The sequence below is a fragment of the Stegastes partitus genome, unplaced genomic scaffold, assembly GCF_000690725.1.
Source record: "Stegastes partitus isolate 25-593 unplaced genomic scaffold, Stegastes_partitus-1.0.2 Scaffold74, whole genome shotgun sequence".
NCBI lineage: Eukaryota > Metazoa > Chordata > Actinopteri > Pomacentridae > Stegastes > Stegastes partitus.
This window is the reverse complement of record NW_007577805.1, coordinates 18,225-40,128: the sequence shown is the minus strand read 5'-3', so window position 1 is coordinate 40,128 and position 21,904 is coordinate 18,225. Positions and strand designations below refer to the sequence as shown.

The 21,904-nt window shown below is 41.1% G+C and overlaps 1 protein-coding gene across 1 annotated transcript in view; it reads left to right on the top strand.

Annotated features, from left to right (window-relative positions):
• Nucleotides 1-21,904, top strand: part of syt1a (synaptotagmin Ia) — a 205,581-nt gene that overhangs the window by 170,756 nt on the left and 12,921 nt on the right. The window contains exons 5-9 of the mRNA XM_008276467.1: nt 171-343; nt 3,187-3,303; nt 11,797-11,964; nt 13,594-13,761; nt 18,923-19,040. Coding sequence (XP_008274689.1) covers nt 171-343; nt 3,187-3,303; nt 11,797-11,964; nt 13,594-13,761; nt 18,923-19,040 — 744 coding nt within the window. The remainder of the gene's footprint in view (nt 1-170; nt 344-3,186; nt 3,304-11,796; nt 11,965-13,593; nt 13,762-18,922; nt 19,041-21,904) is intronic.

The window sequence follows — 21,904 nt, the reverse complement described above, 5'->3', positions numbered from 1 at the left end:
CTTCCTGCTTTTATCTCACCTGTCAGTTGATATAATCACTACTTTTTGGAAACTTTGGCTGCAGCATTGCCTCGGTCCACTTCACTAAAATGTTGTTTTCTTCCCTGTGAGGTGCAGTTTCATCTCCGCTAGACGTCTAATGCTTTCCCGTTTGTTGTTTTTTTCCACAGTGCCATCATGGGCCATTGTCTCGATCGCCTTCGTGGCTATCATCCTGGTGTTAGCTTGCTGCTTCTGCATCTGCAAAAAGTGGATATTCAAGAAGAAAAACAAAAAGAAGGGCAAAGACAAGGGCAAAAATGCCATTAACATGAAGGACGTCAAAGATGGAGCCAAAACCGAGGTAAAGACTATTGTTGTTTGAATTTCAGATAAAGTAACTCTCCCTGCATGCTAGTTTATTAACGCATTTATTGCCAAGACATTTAATTTATCCTGTCTGCATGAGAATTTGCAAGAAGCTGAAATAATTTGTCCAGAAATATGTCTTAAACATATCCAATAATGTTTAGTGTTTTTATGTTTCTTGCTATGTTCCACATACTTTTTCTTTTTATAATTTTAGGGCTTATAAAATGTTCTAATTTTCGATGCAATGGCTGCTACTGCACTGTATGTATTTTGTATGTATGATGTATTTACTGCTGCCAAAGAGATACATACAGTATTATTTGATATTTCACCGTTTAATTTTTTTAAAAAACCATTCAGTTTAATTACAGGAGAGTTAATGGAAGTCATTTAGATGACTTCAGATTTAAGAGAGAGTGTTTGAATCTCTCTTTTTTTCTCCTGCTAATCGTTCCTGTGAGTGTTTCTTTTTGTCATATGAGGACCTGCTCACTCGTTGAAGAGTGTGAGTAACGGTTGCTGTGTAATGAAGTGGTATCCACCCAGAGAAATGACATCACCAAGCCAAATAAACAAACGGGGAGGAACTGAAATAAAGCCGTTCCACAGCACAGAAGGGCAATCTATGACACACTGGCACTTGAAATGGAGTTGGCACACTAATTGCCCCAGCAGAGCATCATTATACTGCCGTCCTCAGTAGAATCATGTACAAAGTGTGTTTAATTTGCAGCGACGCCTCTGTTACCAGAGGTGGATCAAAATCGCAGACAGAAACCAGTGACAGTGTTTTCATACCTCATTTGACTTAGTTATTGTAGAAGAAAGCAATAATTATGACTTAAATGTTAAAGAGTCTTTTATTTTCTTATATAACATTGAACAGCACAACGCTTTAGTAACCAGTAGGTCATTCAAGCACCTGCGGTGCAGCACATCACTCAGCTTGTTAGCGGACATGAATTTTCATTAATTTTCTCAATACTGCCTTTGTGCTATCCAGGTGTTATTCTCAAATAGCCATTAATCAAAATAAAAGACATCGGTTATTGGTCACCCTAATAACTAATCTGTGAGATCGGTGAATCTGCCACTTCCGAGGCGAGCGGTCATTTCTCCTGGTGTGCCCAGACTCTGGTGTGTTAACTCCTGTGTGTGGTTGTTTTAATTTGTGTTTCTTCCTTCTATGTCCTCCTTATCTGTGTTGTGTCTGATGACTGTTCGGGATGGTCACTGGCGGTAGGTTCCTAATTGCTGTTGGATCTTCTTAAGCCTGCTGCTCTGACGTTTTTTTTATAGCCTCTTGACAACAACTACTACTCCCATAGAACCAAATATATGTAACTATGCATACAGTACATGTATATCTACTGTATATATGTGTGTACAACCTGCATATGCACATATATATGTATGAAAGAAACACTGGGTGCGCATTGACGAGGTTGAACCACGCTGATTTCCGTGCCAAGCTAAAGTCTCCTGCCTTTTGAATCTTTAATTTACATTTCAAACGAGTGGTGGCAAGCGAACGTGGAATGATTGAGAGGCTCTTCAAGTAAATGCTCTTTTGAAGCTACTGATTAAAAGGAAGCTTTTGACGTACAGTAGCATTTGCATTCGCCCGCGTCAACCCAGGTGAAACCGATCATACCTTTCCTGGAGCGCAGCTGCATACAAGTTGGATTAACCTCCTAAAGTCGTTAAAAAAAATACACTTTTGATAGCTCATGAGATTTTTATTTCCTCAATCATTTTACCTGCTCCACTTTTCATTCCTCGTATCTCAAAAAGAAAAAAACCCAAATTGCTCACAAAAGGCGGAGACCAAGTGGCAAATTTGAAACCAGTCAGTGTTGTTCAGCCTTTTGCTTTCACATGAGCAACTTGACAAACTAATAGGAGCGGGCCCCGATGTACATTACGACCCCTTGTACCAACACCTCCCCACCCACCGCTGGCATGATGCTTCTAGCTACCATCGGCGTAGGGGGATAACATTAAAGCTTTAGGGTTATGATGACAATGTGACTGAATGTCTGAGGGTGTAAAGCAGACCTGAGAATGGGGGAAATCACACAAGAGCACCGTTTTTGTACGACAGAGAATGCTCTGCATGCCTAACGAAAGAGACTTCTTGGAAGGCAACTTTTGATGCTGAATGAATGACCTTGAGAACTAGCCTTTTGCCTCTTCAATCGCATGTTGTTCTTATAACAAAAGCCCTTCACCTCCCCCACCTCTCCTCCCTTCCCCACCAGTGCCACCACCTGCTACCCTCACCTCAGTGCCAGGCTAGCGAAAAGGCAACTTCACTTCTCACCCTCTGCCACCTCAGACACTTCCCAGTTGATATGTGTTTTTGCCAGAGATTCGATCTGCCTGAAATAACATCAAGGGAATTGTCTTTCTGTGATCTTTTCCGGATACATCTCTCTCTCTCTCTCTCTCTCTCTCTCTCTCTCTCTCTGTGTCTCTCTAGCTTCCCCCTACTTCTTCCTCTTAATGCCTGCCCATTGCTCTCATTTCTGGCGCCATCATTTGATCTTTCCTCCCTTTAGACAGAAACACCCCGAGATTGATAGAAAAGCACCATCAGGGGACCAGGCCCGGGGCTTTAGTGCATCACAGAGCATGTCCTGGTGTTAACTGCTATGGTGTTTTAGTGCTTGCTTCCCCCCGTTTTCCCCCCTTTTACACCGTAAAACAAGTGGGAGCTTTTACAGGAGTAGGTCCGCTGGCAGGACCTGGGCGGGGAACGGCTGGCTGGTTGCTGGCACCAGCGACAAACAGGCGACACTGACTCTTGGTGGGTGTCTCCTTCAGGCCTTGAAGGATGAGGAGGATGCGGAGACAGGGCTGACTGAAACGGAGAAAGAGGCCGAGCCCAAGGAGGACCAGAAACTGGGCAAATTACAATACTCCCTGGATTACAATTTCACAGAGAATACGGTAAGGATCAGTGCTCCAAATCTCTCTCAGTGTGTGTCGTTGTTGCAAAAAGGTCCTCCTCCCCCCCGTAAGTATGGCCACAGCCCACCTCTGAGGTCCATCTCTCCAGAGATTAAACAGGACCCGACCCAGGTTTTGCCCAACATACTGGTTTTGTTGCATCACCGCCGCTGTAAGCACAGTTTGGTTGTTGAAGCTTGAGAGCAATCTCACAGGGATATATCATGGTGGTCGAGTTTGTGCATTTGCCACTGAGCCTTGTAAAAGATACAGTACACTATTGGGATTTAGTTTGTCTGTGTATTTGTTTCTTTCTTTCTACTTGATTGAATACAGCCCCTGCAGATATCCATCTGCTTTATTTTTTTCCAGCGACTGAGTTTTAAAAAGCAGAATGAGGAACCACATCAACTTCCTGGCGCCAGATGTTGTGTGACAGATAATAGACGCGGTGCATGAACACACTGTCCCTCACTGGGCTCGCTAACTCCCCACTATAAACACAACTGACAGCTTAGATTAGACACCAACACTCGCTGCTCCTGTACAGCCTGCCATAGGTGCATCTCCCTCATGTGCATGAGAAAACTTTAAACACAAACATGCTCTCTCACACCCCGTGTCGCTTTTACTGGTCAGTAATCAAAAGCTGTTCATGTTTAACCTGTGAAATATTCATCAGTTCACAGATTACAGATTCGATAGTGGAGCTAATAAAATTACAAGGTGCAGACACCATTAGTGTTCAGTGAAGCAGACCAATACTTCTTTCGGGGAAGAAGTCATTTCATAAAAACGGATATTATCTGGACAATATTACATCTCACAGAGTTGATCTGTCATGTAGTGGGAGGTGGTGACAGGTCTCTATGAGGTTCCTGATTACACAGGTAATAAGCTCCACAGTGGAGCTAAAGTGTAATGAATGGATGACAGTTTTCACATCTTGTGACAGTGACCAGAGAGAAGCCGGGCTCAGCTCGCTGCCTCTGAAGTTAAAGAAGCTCACAGCAGACAGACCGAAAAACTCAGGGAGGCAGCCGCTCATCTGACCCACTTTCAGCTCAGTGACAGTCGCTGTCCAGAGGCCCGGTGGCCTTCAGGAAATGTTTTTTATTTAGACTGAGCTTTTAGGTCTGTGCTGTCAACACAAGCCCCATAGAACTGCTCAAGGATTACTGGCACAGGTGAAATTTCCATTAATACTGAATAGACGGTTGCTCTTACAGAGGAGAACATGAAGCGTCTAGTCCGGGGATAGTTTGCGGTTACAGATTATGTTGAAGCATGAAGATGGTATCATTCAGTGTTTGCCTCACCTTCTGATGAAATGAAATTCTGTTTTTCGAGCAAAACAATCCCATCTCCTCCTCCGTGCAATTTCACAACTGGGAGAACCAGCCCAATATCCCTAGAAATCACGTTCAGAGCAAAGCCGGATTAGACTTGAAATGAACTACTCAATTTGTTGCCAGACCACACGGAAAAGGCAAAAGTGTTTGCTTTTCCAAAAGGATTCATCTACTGTCACAGAGAGAGACGGAAATCCTTTAAATAGGAGCAACAGCTCACACCTTTAGACCTTGAAGGCATTTGTGGCGTTGCTCTCATTTGTACACATCTGAGGTGGCAGAAGCTGCTGTGTAAAGAATGACAAGGAAAGCTCATGAGAGAATTTGAAACCCTGCACACCGTCCACATGCTTTGCCATCTTCCTGCACTCAGCCAGTTGTTGCATGACTTGAGCGTAATTGTGGGATTTGGATGGTCACAAATAACAGCTCTGCCACGGAAAAGGCTCGACAATTTAGCTTTGACTGCTGACTTCATTAGTCTGGAGGTTCAGTGCCAATTCAGAAAGTCATGTGGCCTTTATGAATACAAGTCTGGGTGACAGATGAGCATATAACATGTTTCACTCACGTTTTAGGAATCACATGTTGTTTTCCACAAACAATTTATGTAATTTTTTAAACCGTTATTTTTATAAACAAGAGTTTTAGTCGCCTCAACATAACGATGCTTCAATGATTGTTTGTTTTTCCTAAAATCTTTCACCAACTTATAGATGATTATTTTGTAATTGCAGTGCACATATGGAGTCCTAAGAAAATGTGTTGACATTGATTGTTATTTGCAGGATTTTTGCACGATCGTCCAATGTCGACCCTCTGTGTGGCGATAAGGTTGTGAAATAAAATGTAGTTGGAATAGTCATTGTTAAACTCTGAAGGTGCTTTGATTTATACATGTTTTCTATCAATGGTCCCCCCAGCACACCTCAGGAAGAATCACATAAACATGATGCTACAGCATAATATGTAACCAGCTATTCGATCCCTGTCCCATTCAACATGAGTGAAAATGCCCACTGACGTGTACCTCCTGTAGTAGGACCAGGACCATGTGTGTCCGCTGTCCATATGTCAGCCTGCTCACATGGACACGCAAAGCCTGAATTTGCCTTCAGTTACAGAAACTGCAATGATGTAAAAACAGCACGTCTGCAACAGTTGTAGATTGTTATTTATGTTTAATTAACCACTAATAATCACGGCAAATGTTATGTTTTTTCTTCTGAAAACAATAAATACGTAACACTATGAGCGTGATGAAGCAGGAACAACACACAGTGACAGTTAAAACCAATCAGACAGTGAACATTGGTGTCTTCGTCATCCTTAGTCCAGCCCCAGAGTTTTCAAATTAAAACAGGGTCAACAGCTTTTCCATAACTCTATTTTTTAGGGGTCCTAAAACTCCAGAATGATGTGGACTCTCGCAGTAAGGTAGCAGAAGTTATGCATTTTAAAAAGAAAACTTGTTAGTGTGGATGTAGCCTGTGTGCACTGGATCATGAGTAAAGCTATTACCATGTTTATGAACTCCACATGACCTGTTTCACTGGGCTCGCTTGCCTCCGGGAACGAGTTGATTTTCAAAGAAAGCAAACACCTTTTGCTAAACAAAAAGTCACCAGTAGGCTTTGTAGACATGCAACACTCGTACTGATTTGTCTCAAATATTAGAAAATATGCTGTAAGCGCTACTGACTAATTAAGTGCCTGCGTTTCAAAAGAGACTTATGTCCCATGATAGCACAAAACTCAGTAAACGTTCCACCCTGCCAAGAAGACGAGGGAAACACCAGTGTGTCTGTGTGCAGGGACTGAGGCAAGGCGATCAGGCAGAGTGGGAAAAGACTCGCAGATTAATGTCAGGTCCTCGTGGCAAAAAGTCCCAGCTTTGTTTCTGTCTGTTAACCACCACAAATGGCTGCTGCCCCTGGTGTTGATGACAGTGGGTTTATACACTAATGAGACGAAAGGTTTTGTAAAAGATCCAAATCATTCAGGGAGCAGCGACGCGGCTACTTCAGGCAAATACACAGCAAATGAACCACAAAGAGCCCTCTCAGCACAGCAGGAAGAGAATTATAATGTCATTCCTACTTTCAACATCATTACCATATTCATTGCTCTTTTCGCAGGTCAAGAGCAGGCGTGTGGCTTTGTGTCCAGTCAGAATATGTGAATTTTCAACTCTTAATTAAGAAGGGATGAATTTAAAAACGTTCAGATTCTGTTTTTATAATTTATTTCAGGATTCCCCCCCAGTTCAGACAGTTCATTTCCCAAAAATAACACTCAAAGCCTCTGCAGTAAATATTAGTCAGGAGGAGAAGTGTGAGTCAGGAAGTCCAGTCTTTGTCTTTGGAAGTGTGTGTACATATGTGTGTGGAGCCACAGCAGAGCCGTGGTGCGCTGGGACAAAGCCCTCCAAGATGAGCTGCCAACGGCTGAATCACCATCCCGCACCCAGTCTGATCAGCGTGCTGCTCACCGGACTGGAGAGCAGCACACAAATAAAAGGGGGGTTAATACCAGCAGCCCTGCGATGTCACAGGACCTGAGTTAAACACAAAAACCCACACAGATGTGCAAACACACAGCCACGGTTGTTTCTGTTTTTACCCTCAAAGGTGTGAGATGTTTACGACTTTAAACCTAATTATGCAAAAACGAGTAGAAAGTATTCGGATTATTGACTCATCATTTAAGTCGTATATATGCAGCTTCTCCGTGTGAGGTTTCTGCTGTTTGGTTTATTTATTGTAAATGTGTGTTTAGGTTTTGGCAAACATCATTTTGACAGACAAAATGCAGAAGCAACAGCTCGACCTATTGTTTAATTGATAATAATTGCTTTAATCAATCAATCAATCAATCAATCAGACTTATTTGTGTCGCACTTTTCTTTCAAATGTAATGAAACACAAAGTGCTTTACTGAACAAAATGAATAAAAAGCCAATCAGACAATGCCCCTCGCCCAACCTCCCACTAACATTATGTTGCAAATGAGGAACTCAATAAAACAGGGACTGAGGAACCGAGGGAATGCTGTCATAAATAAATTCAACGAGGAAACGGCAGAAGCGGGATCAATCGAAATTCATAAAAGCAAAACAGGACAATAATAAAAAGGTAAAGTGATATAAGACAGATTAAAAACATAGTAATAATAAATTAATAAGCCATATTTAAAAATATCAACACACTCTGCTGCTCTCAGATTCTTTGGACGGCTGATCCAGAGCCATAGGCTGGAATACCTGAAGGCTTCCTCTTTGTTGGTTTGTGTTTTGACTTTTGATTGAATTAAAAGGCCGCGACCAGAAGACCCGAGGGTTCCAGAGGGCTCATAGGACAAGGGCAAATCTGATAAATAGGTAGAACCAAGATCATTAAGAGCTTTATGAACCATCTTAAAGTCAGTTCCAAAACAGACAGGTAGTGCAGAGACGTTTTACCATAATATAATGACCATTTGTTAGCTCTGTCAACACTGCTTAAACTTGACTTCTAGGATTTCATACACAACAAACCTAAAGAACAACCCTATCAATCTGAAGGGTGCGGCGTTCTTTATCCTTATTTTTTCTCAGGATCAGTTACTGGTGTGAACATGTAATTACTCCAATATTACAACTGGTGTAGCGTAGAGCAGCTTCACGGTGTTTAAGCAGAGATGTAGGTGAGCTGGTGTGCTTGAGTGGCAGTGAGTGGACAGGGAGGCATGAAGAGAGAGACGGGGACTTCATAGAGATCCACATTCTGAAGGAGTCAACAGAGTCGAGGTACATTCAGGTCATTTTAAGAGATGAATGGCTTATTGTCATAGAAAACATGTCTAAATATGTAACTCTGATACCCAGAGATGGTTTTTAATGGGTTAAATAAATGACCAGAGAAGAATATTAAAGTGCCATGTATGTATTGTATATGCTGTTTAAACAAAATGATAGCAGCTGCCAAATTATGGATGTAAGGATTACCATCTAACTCCAAAACACTCATTGATTTTTTTTTTTTTTTTTTAACAAAATGTTCTTCATCTCACCACAAGTGATGATAATCTAAAATTCAGTTCAATCTGTAAAATTTGAGCACAAAGCAATAGTTTACACATAACTCCACAACCAGAATGGCTGCCTGTGTGACTTGATTTTAAGCCATGGTTTTTTATTTAATGGTCTGTATTGTGAACATGTAGCGTCACACAGAAGCAGAAAAGGTTCAGTTAGTTAAAACAGCAAACTACATATCACCATTTCCAGCCACGTCCTGCTCTTATCTCCTCTCGAGCGTCAGTGCCTCTCCCAGTAAAGACGCTGTGACACGCTGTGCCTCCCACTGACTGCGCTGATGGATGGCTGGAAATCAGGAGGGCAGCATGCAAGGATAAATTGCCACACTTAAAATCCAAATGCCGCTTCACAGCACCACCGTGCACAACATGGTTCCATTTAAGTTAAGGTAAATGACGGCTGGTATAATTGTACATCTTTTAAAGGCCTTCGGAGGTGTGTTACCATGTCACAGTGAGGAATCCTGATCAGATGCAGGCAGCTAGAGTTAATATGGAGTGATCCAATGTGCTTTTGGTAATGCAATGAAAAAAATGTTGTGCAAAACCTGGTGAACAGGTAATAGACGACAGCCCATGCTTCCCATCATGTGTTCAACATTGTCTTGTGTGACGTTTGTTCATGTGTGTGACCGTGTGTGTGTTCACTCTGTTGATCAGCGTTACACCATCCCATGGTAACCTATACCTACTGGAATCTCACCAACATCTTGTGCAAAGATGCATCCAGTAATGACACAGGAGGAACATGAGAAATGAAACCTGCACTACAATGTCTTATCGATGTGTGTGGCAAAATGTAACACACACACAGATAAACTCACTTAAACTCAAATGACTGATCAATAAAGAGAGATAGTAGGATGTGGCATGTAATAGTAGGTGATTTGAGTCAGGATGCCACCCCACTTGGTAGCAAAATGACTGAGCCACACCCCCTTGTTAAGCTGCCATCCCCCCTGTCTGTGTTGAAGCAGGGAGCCAGCTCCTCTGGTAAAAAAAAATAAATAACAAATCACCTACTGCATATTAAGTACAAACAAGAGCAGAGTGGTTTAGCTCATTGGACTTGTAGACATGTAAACATTTCTCAGAGTAAAAGCAGCGGAAATAATCTCATTTGTCGAGTCGCACATTAATGTGTGGAGGCAAGCGGACACAGTTTTTAAAGCTGCAGTAGCTGTTAGTGTCGGTATCATAGCCAGAGAGCTAAAAGGTCAGAGGAGAATGAGTCAGGTTGTCAAAACTGTTTTAAAGTTACTACATAGGGCTAAACACAGAAAGCTGGAATCTCCTGGATTATATTGTGATCCTGTGGGTTTATGCGACACTGGTTTAAAGACCTTGTCAAAACGTCCATGTAGTGTAAACAATCAACTGCAAGGTACCAATGACAATTCACACTTCCATCCATATGTAACAAACCTAAGAAAGCAATCCTTTGAGCTTGCAGGGTGGAACTTTCTGTATCATTACTAGTCTTGAGAGTCACTTCAAACATGTGGGCTGAACTACTCCAGAGTCTTCACAGATGTGCACATCCTAAAGGAGGCACAGTGTAGAGTTACATCTCAGCCATTGTAAGGCATGAATGGATTATTTTCATGGAGAAAACTTGTTCTGTCCATCACTTTGGCATGACAAACAGGTGCTAGCATTACATACTCACTTGTCTCTGGCACCATTGCTACGCTACCATGGCTAAGAAACCGGTTAAAGGTGTAAGTTGGATCTGTTTGGAATTTAACATGCTTTGTGAGTGCGGTTGTTAACAGAAGATGGTTCCACGCATGTTTAAGTCTGTCAAACCTGACACAGAGTTTGAAAGTGAGTTGAGTAATTTCAGTTTTAGGTTTGAGCTGTAGATGGTACGTTCAGTTTTCTCTCTTTAGCTCTCAGCCACCATTAGTAGTTTAAACGCGGTCATTGGATGTTTTTTTACCAAAATGCACGTTGGGAGTCGTAGCTGCTGAAAAGGCAACTTTTAATCAATGAACTGGTTGTAAATTATTTGGACAAGTAATTGACTTTGTGCGAGTATCAGACTGATCCAAGCTGTAGAAGTGCTCCAACTGTGACTCACTGAACATTTTCTCATTCATCCTCAAATGAATGCAACCTCTGCAACCATGTGTATCTAAAATGGCTCTTCCACTTTACATGTCTATTTCCAAAGTGAAGAATGAACTTACAAGCTATCCCACATCTAGTTGGGCTGTGCTTTTTTTCTTATTCATTTCCTTGGATTTCTGTCTGATTTCCATAAACTCTGATCCTCTTGCTTCCCTCACATTAAGTCAGCCGAGCAATTTAGCTTTCAGAGCAATTTCATACTATTTAAAAACAGAAACATAAAAAAAAAACATATCAATGAGTCTATGTATTGGGTTTTTTTCATCCCTAAAATTGATTTTCTTTCACATTGGGGGTTATTTGCCTTATGCTGATTACCAACTGGAGGTCATTGTTCCCCCCATGCTTATTTGCCTCCACATCACTAGCAGCTCCACACAATGAGCTGATGGAGCTCCTGACAGCTGTAGAGCTCCATGGCTGAGTGCCCTGGTCAGCCTCCAGATTGCTGCTTGATGGCTGCCTGATAGGAAGTTGATTGACTGAGTAGCTGGACCTCCTGAGAGGCCTTTGAGTAGAGGCTCTGACTGGCAGGTCAATCAGCCTCCCAGACCCCCCATTGTGGTTATCAATTATCAGCTTTATGTGAAGAAAAACAGTCCTCTCATTGCTAGTCTGGCACATCCTGACCTTTACGAACTCTTCAGCCGCTGCCACATTCTGCCGTCATAACTCTCTTATATTAGAGCAATATCTCAGAAAAAGTGACATTTAGGACACCATTATGAAGAATGATTGCCGGTGATATTAAAGAATGAAGTAAAGGTGAAAAATCCAGGTTTCTTAGGTCTTAGAACTATGTGTCTTAAAGCAAATCACTTCAATCATTTCTCTGTCAGGATTTTGGTGGGATGACAGTGGAAGTTCGAGTAATTTGGATTCTCTGACGTACCCATCCTCACTGTTCTACCTTTTCTCTTACTCTTCTCAGCTCATGGTGGGGATCATTCAGGCGGCAGAGCTGCCTGCTATGGACATGGGTGGCACATCTGACCCATACGTGAAGGTGTACCTGCTGCCTGACAAGAAGAAGAAATTTGAGACCAAGGTCCACAGGAAGACCCTCAACCCCGTCTTCAACGAGCAGTTCACCTTCAAGGTACGTCTTCGTCCGCTGAATGCTCAGAAACACTTGCACATTATTTGTAGCTGGAGATCTTTTGCCTCTGCTGACAATCTGATTTGCATGCAGCCTCGGATACTGGGAAGGTGTGGAGACAGCAACCAGCTGGCACATTAACAAGCTCCTGACAGAATATCTCTCACACACACAGCTACACACACACACACACACACACTGAGGCTGGATGTGACTGGGATTAACACAGGCAGATGCACCGCTACACTGTGGCCGCGCCTCGGCCGGAACAGATGCGTGACTGTTGCCCAGTAGTGAGGAAAGTTTTGTTATTCACCCATCAGCGGAGAGTCGCAGGTGTTTGGTGCAACTTAAGCATAATGTGATGTGGTATCCACCAAGATTTATTTGGTTGGCTTTTTTTTGTGAAATACTTACTTCCAAATCTGTGACGCATCATGGAAAAAAACAGGACGTGTGATTCTAAGCAGCGGCGACACCGTCAAGAAGAAGAGATGTTTTTGCGAGATAATGTCAAGGACGAACCACGGAGCCTTATCGCCCCGTCACTCTTGTTTTGTATTGTAACAAGTTATTTCTATTTAATAAGTTTGAAGGCAAACAAGGAACACAAGTCAGCGTCTGTCACAGAGGAGGTAGGATGGAAGTGACTGACTTGGAAACAATTACGTCCCCCACCCACTCCAAAAACACACACATCTGACTGCTTGACATGCAATTAACTTTAGAATAGATGCGAAGCAGAAAGTCAAGGACTGATTAATATCAAATTGAAGTCAACAAGTCCAGATATTAGCTTTACAAAGGTTATATTGTTACAGCCCAGCATGGGATTACACTGAACAAGTGTTCCTAATAAGCTGGTGGCCTGTTCTAAATTGTGTTTTGTTTTGGGTTTTTTTTTCAAAAGTATGAATAAATGAGTTGCAAACAGGAGGTTCTTAGAGAGAGTTTAATGTTCACTTTGTCTTTTTAATCGTTCATTTTGGCTTCATTTTCAGATTTAAAGCTGCTGAGAGGTCCCATCCATATATAAAACAATTCACTCGTTGCTCATTAAGTTCTAACTGACAGTCAGTTGTTAGTGAACATAACAAATGATATATCTGTACAACACAAAGTACACAGGGTACATGAAAATACACAGAAAAGGACACAGTATAATCTCCACAGCCAACCCACACAACAAACTTTCAATAAGATAAGATTTTTTTTTTTAAAATAAAAATGCCATTATTTCAGAAATACCAACACCAACATCTTATTTTCAAGTTTTGTCCTTACATGAGTGCAATTGTACAATTTAGGTTTAAGATAGCAATGATAATAGTTAAGATAATAGTTTTAGAAATGGTGGGAACCAATGTTGTGTATGTTTTGTTTCTTTGTGTTAAACATTTTGGGAAAATCAGTCTCAAAGTGAAGGCGTCACATATCAGTAAACTGTAAACGTCAGTCCTATTGGTACTTGGCTCAATCGCGACACTTCAAAGCTGAGATGAGTTTAACTCCGACCCACCTCCTTTTGGCTTTATGCACATCTGCCTTTGTCTGAACTGATTAAAAGCAAGTATCATTGGATGAGCTGTACATGCTTTTTCTCCTCTAATGAAACTCCTTCTTGTTCAGGTCCCCTATGTAGAGCTTGGTGGGAAGACGCTGGTAATGACGGTGTACGATTTCGACCGTTTCTCCAAACATGATGCCATCGGTGACATCAAGGTGCCCATGAACAAGGTGGACTTCAGCCACGTAACAGAGGAGTGGCGGGATCTGCAGAGCGCTGAGAAGGAGGAGGTAAGACTTTGTGTAGGCAGACATACAGGTGAAAGTACAATTTCTCCTCACAAGATGAATAACGACAAGGTTTGAAATTATTTTATGACACCTGTCTCATTCCAAACCGGAGATTTGTACATGTAGTAGCTGCTGTTTCGATAATAAGAGTATTTTTTCCATTAACAATATGATTTTTTTTTTTTTTTTTTTTACTGTGTTCTGCAAGTCATTTGTGCTGGAGCCACAAACGTGATGCTGTGGCTGATGTAATCCATCTTTCCTGAAAATGTCACTTAATCATATGTCCACACTTCCCCTTCAATTAATAGAACTGTGACTTTCCAGGCACCAGTTCAGGAGATTCAATTTTCATGGTAAATGTCATGGCATATAGCACATGTTGCCAACCTTATTTTTAGCATTGCGGTGAGTTGATTTAAAGGTTAATTATAACAGTGTAGAATGGTTGCCGGTGTTGTTTGAGTTGAAGGGCATGTCTATACTTTCTTAGCGTTCGGTTGCACTGCTGCACCTGACAATTTTACGCAAGGTTTGAGACACCAGAGCGACGCCCCGCAGAGCTCAGTGGAGAGCAGCTGTGACAGAGGCCGACCGAGGAACCTGCAACTCTCCACCTTCTGACTCATGAAAAGTTATTTAGTGATGTTTATTACCAGAATGTTTTAATGAGTGAAATGATGTCTCTCTGACCTGAGCTGTTTACCGAGATGACGGCATCACGACTAACATTCCTGGAAGTCCGTTTATTAATAATTCACATTTCGACACTGGACAGCAACTGCACAAAAACAGACAAATTAAACCATTAAAACTAATTAAAAGCAAATAAATCGATTAAATCTTACAAAACAATTAAAGCATTAATACAAAGTAATCCTAATCATTGTATTTTTTAATTACAAAGCTAAAAGGGGAAGCGCAACTAAGTATAATTATGTTTTAAATTAAAATCTCAAAACTGGTTCATGACCTAATGATAGCACAAGACATATATTATAGACTACAACGTAAGAAATAAATATTACTGTACAGTCAAATTCAGTACACAGAGAAACAGTGTAAACTACTATAACAATAGTTAACACCTGTGTTCCATATACCTGTAGAGCCGTGGTTGCCAAGCTATGGTCTGAGAGCCCTGCAAGCAGCCACAAGATACATTTAACAGTTCATAAGAGGATTAATAATGCATTGGAGTGTCCTGATCAAGGTTTTTTTTTATTTGTTTGTTTGTTTGGTTGGTTGTTTTTGCCCCCAATCCAATGCAAGTCATTTAATATTTGGCGTGCGGATACCCAATCCGGCACCATTTTCCTAAATAACACACACTTAAAGTACATTAAAGTTACTAAAAATCAAATTAATAGCTACTGTATGTGTTGACACTGCATACCTCTGCAGTGAATTAAGAAAAAAAAAGGCAGTTCTGCATCCAAGCTGTTACTTAATGTTTTTTAGGTGGCCAAGAATTTGTTGTAAAGGTCTGACAGGGCAATGTCTGAAATGTAGTGGGTGGGGTGTACCATGGTTCCTAAAGCTCCAGAAGATGATGAAAACTTGCTTTCTCTACATACATGACAAAACATGTATTGTTAATTAACTGTAGTACCTGGTTGCTCCACCAGGTGCAGCCTTTAACTGTTTAGTACTGTAGGCTAAGGGGCACTCAGGCTATAAGCAGTTTTGTGTTGACAAGCAGAAAGCATTTTGGGAGTTTATCTTGCAGTGGGCACCAAGACAGAGACTTCTGTGATGCAACCTGAACTAGTGGATTTTGAACCAAGCATTCTGCTGCACCTTGTACTTTCTGTTTCTGACAGCTGTGTGGCAACAATTGCAAACAAAGGATCTGGCTTAGCGTGATGCCCGTATTGATCACTTTTAAATTGTTGTGCTCATCCTGAATCCCAGTCTACACCATCAGGTTGGGACATCCCTAAAAATCCATCCATTATCTATACACCGCTTAATCTTCACTAGGGTTGTAGGGGGCTGGATTCTATCCCAGCTGACTTAGGGTGAAGGCAGGTTCACCTGGACAGGTCACCAGTCTATCACAGGGCTACACTTAGAGACAGACAACCAAGCACACTCACATTCACACCTACGGACAATTTAGAATCACCAATTAACCTCAACATGTTTTTGGATTGTGTGGGAGGAAGTCGGAGAACCCGGAGAGAACCCACGCTGCACGGGGAGAACATGCAAACTCATGCAGAAAGATTCCGGTGCCCCCACCGGGACGCGAACTGGCAACCTTCTTGCTGTGAGGTAACAGTGCTAACCAACTGCGCCACCTTGCAGCCTATCCCTAAAAATGAACACAGAAATTAAAAAAATAAACATGTATGCTTGATTTTGGGTTTAATGCCTCTTCAGAACATCAACTGAAACACAGATGGTAGGCAACATGCAACAAAGGTCCAGTCAGGCATGAAACAGGGACATTGCAGATCAAAGTCAGCTCCCTAAAGTCCGTAGCCATCAGTGCACCTCAAAAACAATCGTTCCCTGCCAGAAAATGTTAACCACTTAGGTTGCCTTTATAGCTTTTCTCTTTACTTGGAAAATAAATAGACCCACAAGTATGTCCAACCTATAGGTCATACGTAGATGTAAATGAATTTTAGGAGGTAAGAAGCCAGAAAACTCAGTGACGTGTCAGCCTATCAGTCCAAAGACAGAGCCACTCTGTCAGGTGTCTTTTAGAAATAAGCTCAATAAAAAGATTTAATACTCTCCGCCTATACACAATCCCTTTTACTTTTAAGGTCAAATATGAAGTAGCAAAGTTCTGAAAATGCCCTTTAAGTGGGAGAAGCAGCAGTTGGCCTTTTACAGTTCAAAGTGGAGCATTAAAGAGCCTGGTCACTGCTCTTGACAGGCATAATTAACTGTCGCTCCTTCTTTCGCGAGCCTACGGGGGAGCGTGCATTCGCGTTGATTAAAACCCGCCTCTCGCCATCAAAGACTATTTAGTCTTTGGTGTTTTAAAGCAGCTACAAGCCCGGATAGTGGATGACAAATGAAATGAGTGGGGGGGCTTAACAGTATAAAACACTTGATGAAACACCCTATAAATAACCTGAAGGTCAATTTTCAGATCCAGCTTGCCTTTGATTTGTAAACTCTTTTTAAAATAAGCTTAAAGCAGGTATGACCCCAGAGGGAGATACTGGCTGTGTCTGCTCCTTGTATTTAAAAGTATGTGGCAAGAATATGAATGGTTCAGTGTGTGTTAATGTGTTGTGATGGTGATTTGTGTGAACCCGTGAAGTGATTGCAAGCTTTTCCAGTAACATGAGGAGCGACAAACAAGAGGAGGCCAATATTAGAAACATTCAAACCAAAACAAGAGAACAAGTCCATAGCAGAAGACTGAAAACATACGAGGACTCATGTGCAGCTGAGTGGCTGTTAGTCTGAAGCTGTGACTCAGAGATGCTGTTTTGTTTTTTTTTTCATCTATTTAAATTTGGAAAAGGTCCTTTCATAGTTACCGTGAAACAAATTACATTATAAACCTGCTCAGTTTCCTAATCAGGACAAATTTCACAGTTAAATAATAGAGCAGTGTTTTTGTCCTCATTTTTGTCCATTTATACAACAGGACAGCAGACAGCTGGCTCACACGATGACTAACATAGTCGACAGCTTGTCTGCATCACTGGACTGTTTCAAATATACAATACATTAGAAAATATTTGTGCTTGCAAATTTGTCTCAAAAAATTGGTGTCCATCCATCTTGTTCATTTTTGCTGTCGTGTCCATATGTTCTGCACAGTTGTGGTGCTATAAATAAAAACACTTTTTATAGACACTGTCCATTGAAGACACTCTTCTTAATCTAACAGCACAGTAGACCTCCTGATCGACTGATATCCTGCATATCAGAGAAGAAGTTCATTTCTACAGAACCTTTAAAAACTGAAGTTACAAGGTCCTTGACAAAAATGAGTAACAGTAAAACATTTTTGAAAATAAAGCATTAAAAAAGAAGGTTAAACATTAAAAAAGGCAATCGTAACACAAAACAAAGTTTGATTAACATTAAATATGAAAGTTAAATATTGGAAGAGGCAATACAAGTTTTTAAAAAGACAAAAAAAAAACATAAAAGAGGATGTAAAACATTAAAAAAGACAGTAAAACGTTGGAAAAAGACAGTAAAACATTCATAAAGACAAAAAAATATTGACACTGCTAGCAAAAAAAAGACAGTTACACATTAAAAAATGACAATAAAACATTGGAAAAGATATCATAAAATATTATACAAATGCCAACCTGTACAGTTGTGTATTCAAAAGATGTTTAAACTAAGAAACTACCTGAGCTGTTCTGACTGTAAGGTGAGCCTGTTTCACAGTGTCGGGGCGAAAACAGTAAAAGTACTCTTTGTTTTAAGCCTGGATAGTGGAACTTTTAACCGTAATTGATTTTCTGATCTGAGGGGATAAAGTGCAGGATAAGGGGTTAATAGTTCTGAAGGTGGAGTGAAGCCAGACCATGTAGGGATTTAGAAGCAATCCTTAAATCATCTCTCCAGCAGGATTTTGTCGGACTGATCAGAAAATCAAATCAAGCCGATGCCTGAACACTTCACCGGTGTTCTTTGTTTCTTTATTATATTCCAAATCATTCATGGAAATGTTTCTGCCCATGATTTGTGTTGTAGTTTTAAACTGATTACTGAATCCTGCATGCCAGCCTGTCTGGGCCTCTTCTGCATTAGAAAGCATTATACATGCAAATGTAGGCACTTAAAAGTAATGACAGAAGCGTCTTTCTGTAAATGTATCTGTTCTTACTGTACATGCATCCTGGAAAGTGTAATTACTGTAAACAGCTTTATGACCTGGTGTCGGTGTCCTGTACATTAACCTTTAATACCAGTCGACTTTCTGTACAGTCGCACAGTCACTTGCAGCCTTAAACATTAGAAGCTATTCTTTCTGCCTGCACAGAGCAGAACGAAAAAGACATAACCCTGTCTGCCGTGTTGAGACGGCGAACCAGAGTTTCACATTTGCTTGGCTGAACAATTTTTCATCTCTGAGCATCTGCTTCAAGCATCAGTGCAGTAAATTTGGATTTAGTAGTCGCGGTTGAAATCGTTCTCACCTCTGCAATGTCTCTGTCTCTGTCTACAGCAAGAGAAGCTGGGCGATATCTGCTTCTCTCTGCGGTACGTTCCCACCGCCGGCAAGCTGACCGTGGTCATCCTGGAGGCCAAGAACCTGAAGAAAATGGATGTGGGAGGCTTGTCAGGTGAGGAGAACTGGGAGGGTGTGCACGTGTACCCACTGATTTTCCTATGACAGAGCCTTTGTCTGTAATTATACAGACTCCTGCAACACTGCTAGTTTGTCCCTCCTTAACAACCACCCATACGTACAACTGGTCATGATTACATTTGTTATTGAGCGCGAGTTCAGTTTGTCTGTGTTTTTTCCTCCAAAAGTCATCTGAAACCGTACATGTCGTGTCAAAAAGCACACAGTCGTGATTGTAATGTGCACTAATGAACACAATATGTTGAGACCAGACCACAAAGCATGAAACGTATCCCTGCTGTGGTGTAGCTCCAACACTGCACTCATGCAGGATTCACATCAATAGATGACATTTATCACAATACAGTCAAGTCTGAATAGTGGATCTGATGTCATGGTAACCGAAGCAGAGCGGTGGAAGTCCTACACCCACAGGTTCATGAGTGGAACACACACAAACAGCACAGAGTCAGTCTGTTTCCATCAGCCAAACAGTGACAGATGTTTCATTTAGGGACTAAAAGGAGCATGATTGATCTCTAACACGGTCCCAGGACACGATGAAATCCACTGCGGGGATGCAGTTAGGGACTCGTTGTTGGTTTCCACTCAGAGTTAAGTTTTAATGTCTTCCTATGAAGTGGAAACAAAAGAATCTCATTCTGCAAAGCTGGATATTTCCTTTGGGGGCAAGTCAGCGATGTGGGCAGACGAGCGTAGCAGAGGCAGCTGTGTGCACATCACAACTTTCAACCCAGACTTACAGAACTGTGTAAAAGTTTTAAGGATTAAAAGTAAGGGGTGATTGGAAAAATGCTTTAAGAATAACAATCTTTAACCAATTCTCCAAGGTACATGCATCCAAAGATTTGTAAAGCTAATTAGACTTGAGTCCATTAACTACTTGGGAGCAACAAGAAAAAAACAAAAAACTAGGCAGCGTGGTGTCATCAGAGGATGCTGGTGTAGGATCTGTTACACACGACCAAAGAAGCCTTGAAGAAAAAGAAACAAACTTTGACCATTTACAAGAAAAAAATTAAGAGCAGCCTTTAGTAATTCTTTATAATTCGTAATGTCAGCGAGTGATGGTCATGTTTCGTGCTGTCCAGAGGGGAAGCCAGCAAATACAACAGAAACAGATGATCAGTCGTGTGAGTTAAATGTTAATGCTCTGTCAGAAGTGTGATCGATAAAGCTGGTCCCATTTCCTATGAAGCGCATTTACTATTTTTCAACAAAGTCAAAAACCATAATACATGTACAACTTTTCAAAACTAACAGTGGGGAGTGTTTTTCTTTATTTTTTTTTATTTTTTTAATTAACCTTTTCTAATAAATTTCTTCAAATGCACACAAAATAGATTCTAGAAAAACCAGCTTCGGTTTTCTGCCTCTTTAGTTAGTTCCAGGCTGACTCCCTGCTGTCAGCATCTGTTGCATAAAGATGGTTCTTTATGTATGAGCTCATTACCATGCTGCAGAATCAATTTAGGTCCAGTCAGTCACTTTCCTGATCATAATGTTTGATGGATAAAAATCTTGACATTTAAAGAGCTTATAAAACGAGTTTTACAATGACTGTAATTATTGTCAGGCTGCAATAATCTCTAAAAGAGTTTTTTTTTTCTCTTGATGATAAAACACTAATTTCAAGATATTGGATGGGATTTTTTTTTTTTTTTCTGCTTTTAAGAATTTTATATAACTGTTAAATGGAAATTACTCTGGTTGTCAGAAAAAGCTAGCAGTTTAAAGAGGCTACATTTGGATCCTCGAAACCTCCAGTTAGATCTTTTTCACTGCTTTTGGTGACTTAATGGACTAAGAAGAATGTGGAAAAACAGATGATGGTCCTAAATTACGCTACATCACAGCCCCATTTAGAGCTGTGTTAATCCTAAACAGGCTCGATCACAGTTCTGAAAGAATTTGAAATTTTGGAGCTGAATCTGTCACCAACTTCACCATCTATTCATCCTCCTCATCTTTTAAGATTTTTCTTTATTTTTTCTTTTTCTATTTTGGTATCTTGATAGCATGATGACAATATCAAAATCTCCACCGTGTGTTTTTAAAATCTACTTATTGTAACGCTACAATTCAACCTAATGAAATTAAGTCACATGATGATAGGATCAGACAGATGATATGGTTCAGTGTGCCTTTTTACTTTGTAACCTTCAGCTTTGTCTTGGTTAACCCTTAAGATATATTAGCTAATACTCAGATCAAAATACTAATACAGCATTATAATGTTGAGGTCTCCATTTGTCCATCAGTCTAACATTGATCAGCTACACACTACAGAATGGAAACGAATGACATTGTTTTTGTTGTCGTCGACTGGCTCCTGTCGAGGTTTTGATCAGCCGTCACACACATGCACACAAATGTAGGATCACACAATAAGCTGCAGCCTTTCTCTCTCCTGCCTCCCCTTTGACAGTCTTCAGTGGTTTCATTTCAAGTTCCCCGCTACGCTCTTCCCTCATGCCTGGACTCTTTCTGCTGCAATTACCATACACCTGGGTCCACTTGCTTTCTGCTTGACAGCTCGGTCTCTCCATATGAGCCTAAACAACCTGCAGTACAGTAACACGGTGCACATTAAAAGCTCAGAGCTCCCTTTCATCTATCACACCAGTGCAAGCAGCCATTTGGCTGGAGAAAAAAAAAAAAAACTCCTCTGCTGCCATTTTGTGGTACGGGCGTTTACTCTTACCTGTACCCAATTGCATCATGGGACTGTCAACATTCTGAGCTGTCAGCCACATCGACCAGCCAGTATGAAGAATGTGTGAATTTGTTCACTTTGAAGGCCAGGTTTCTCTCTTACAGAGAAGAGAAGCCAGACAG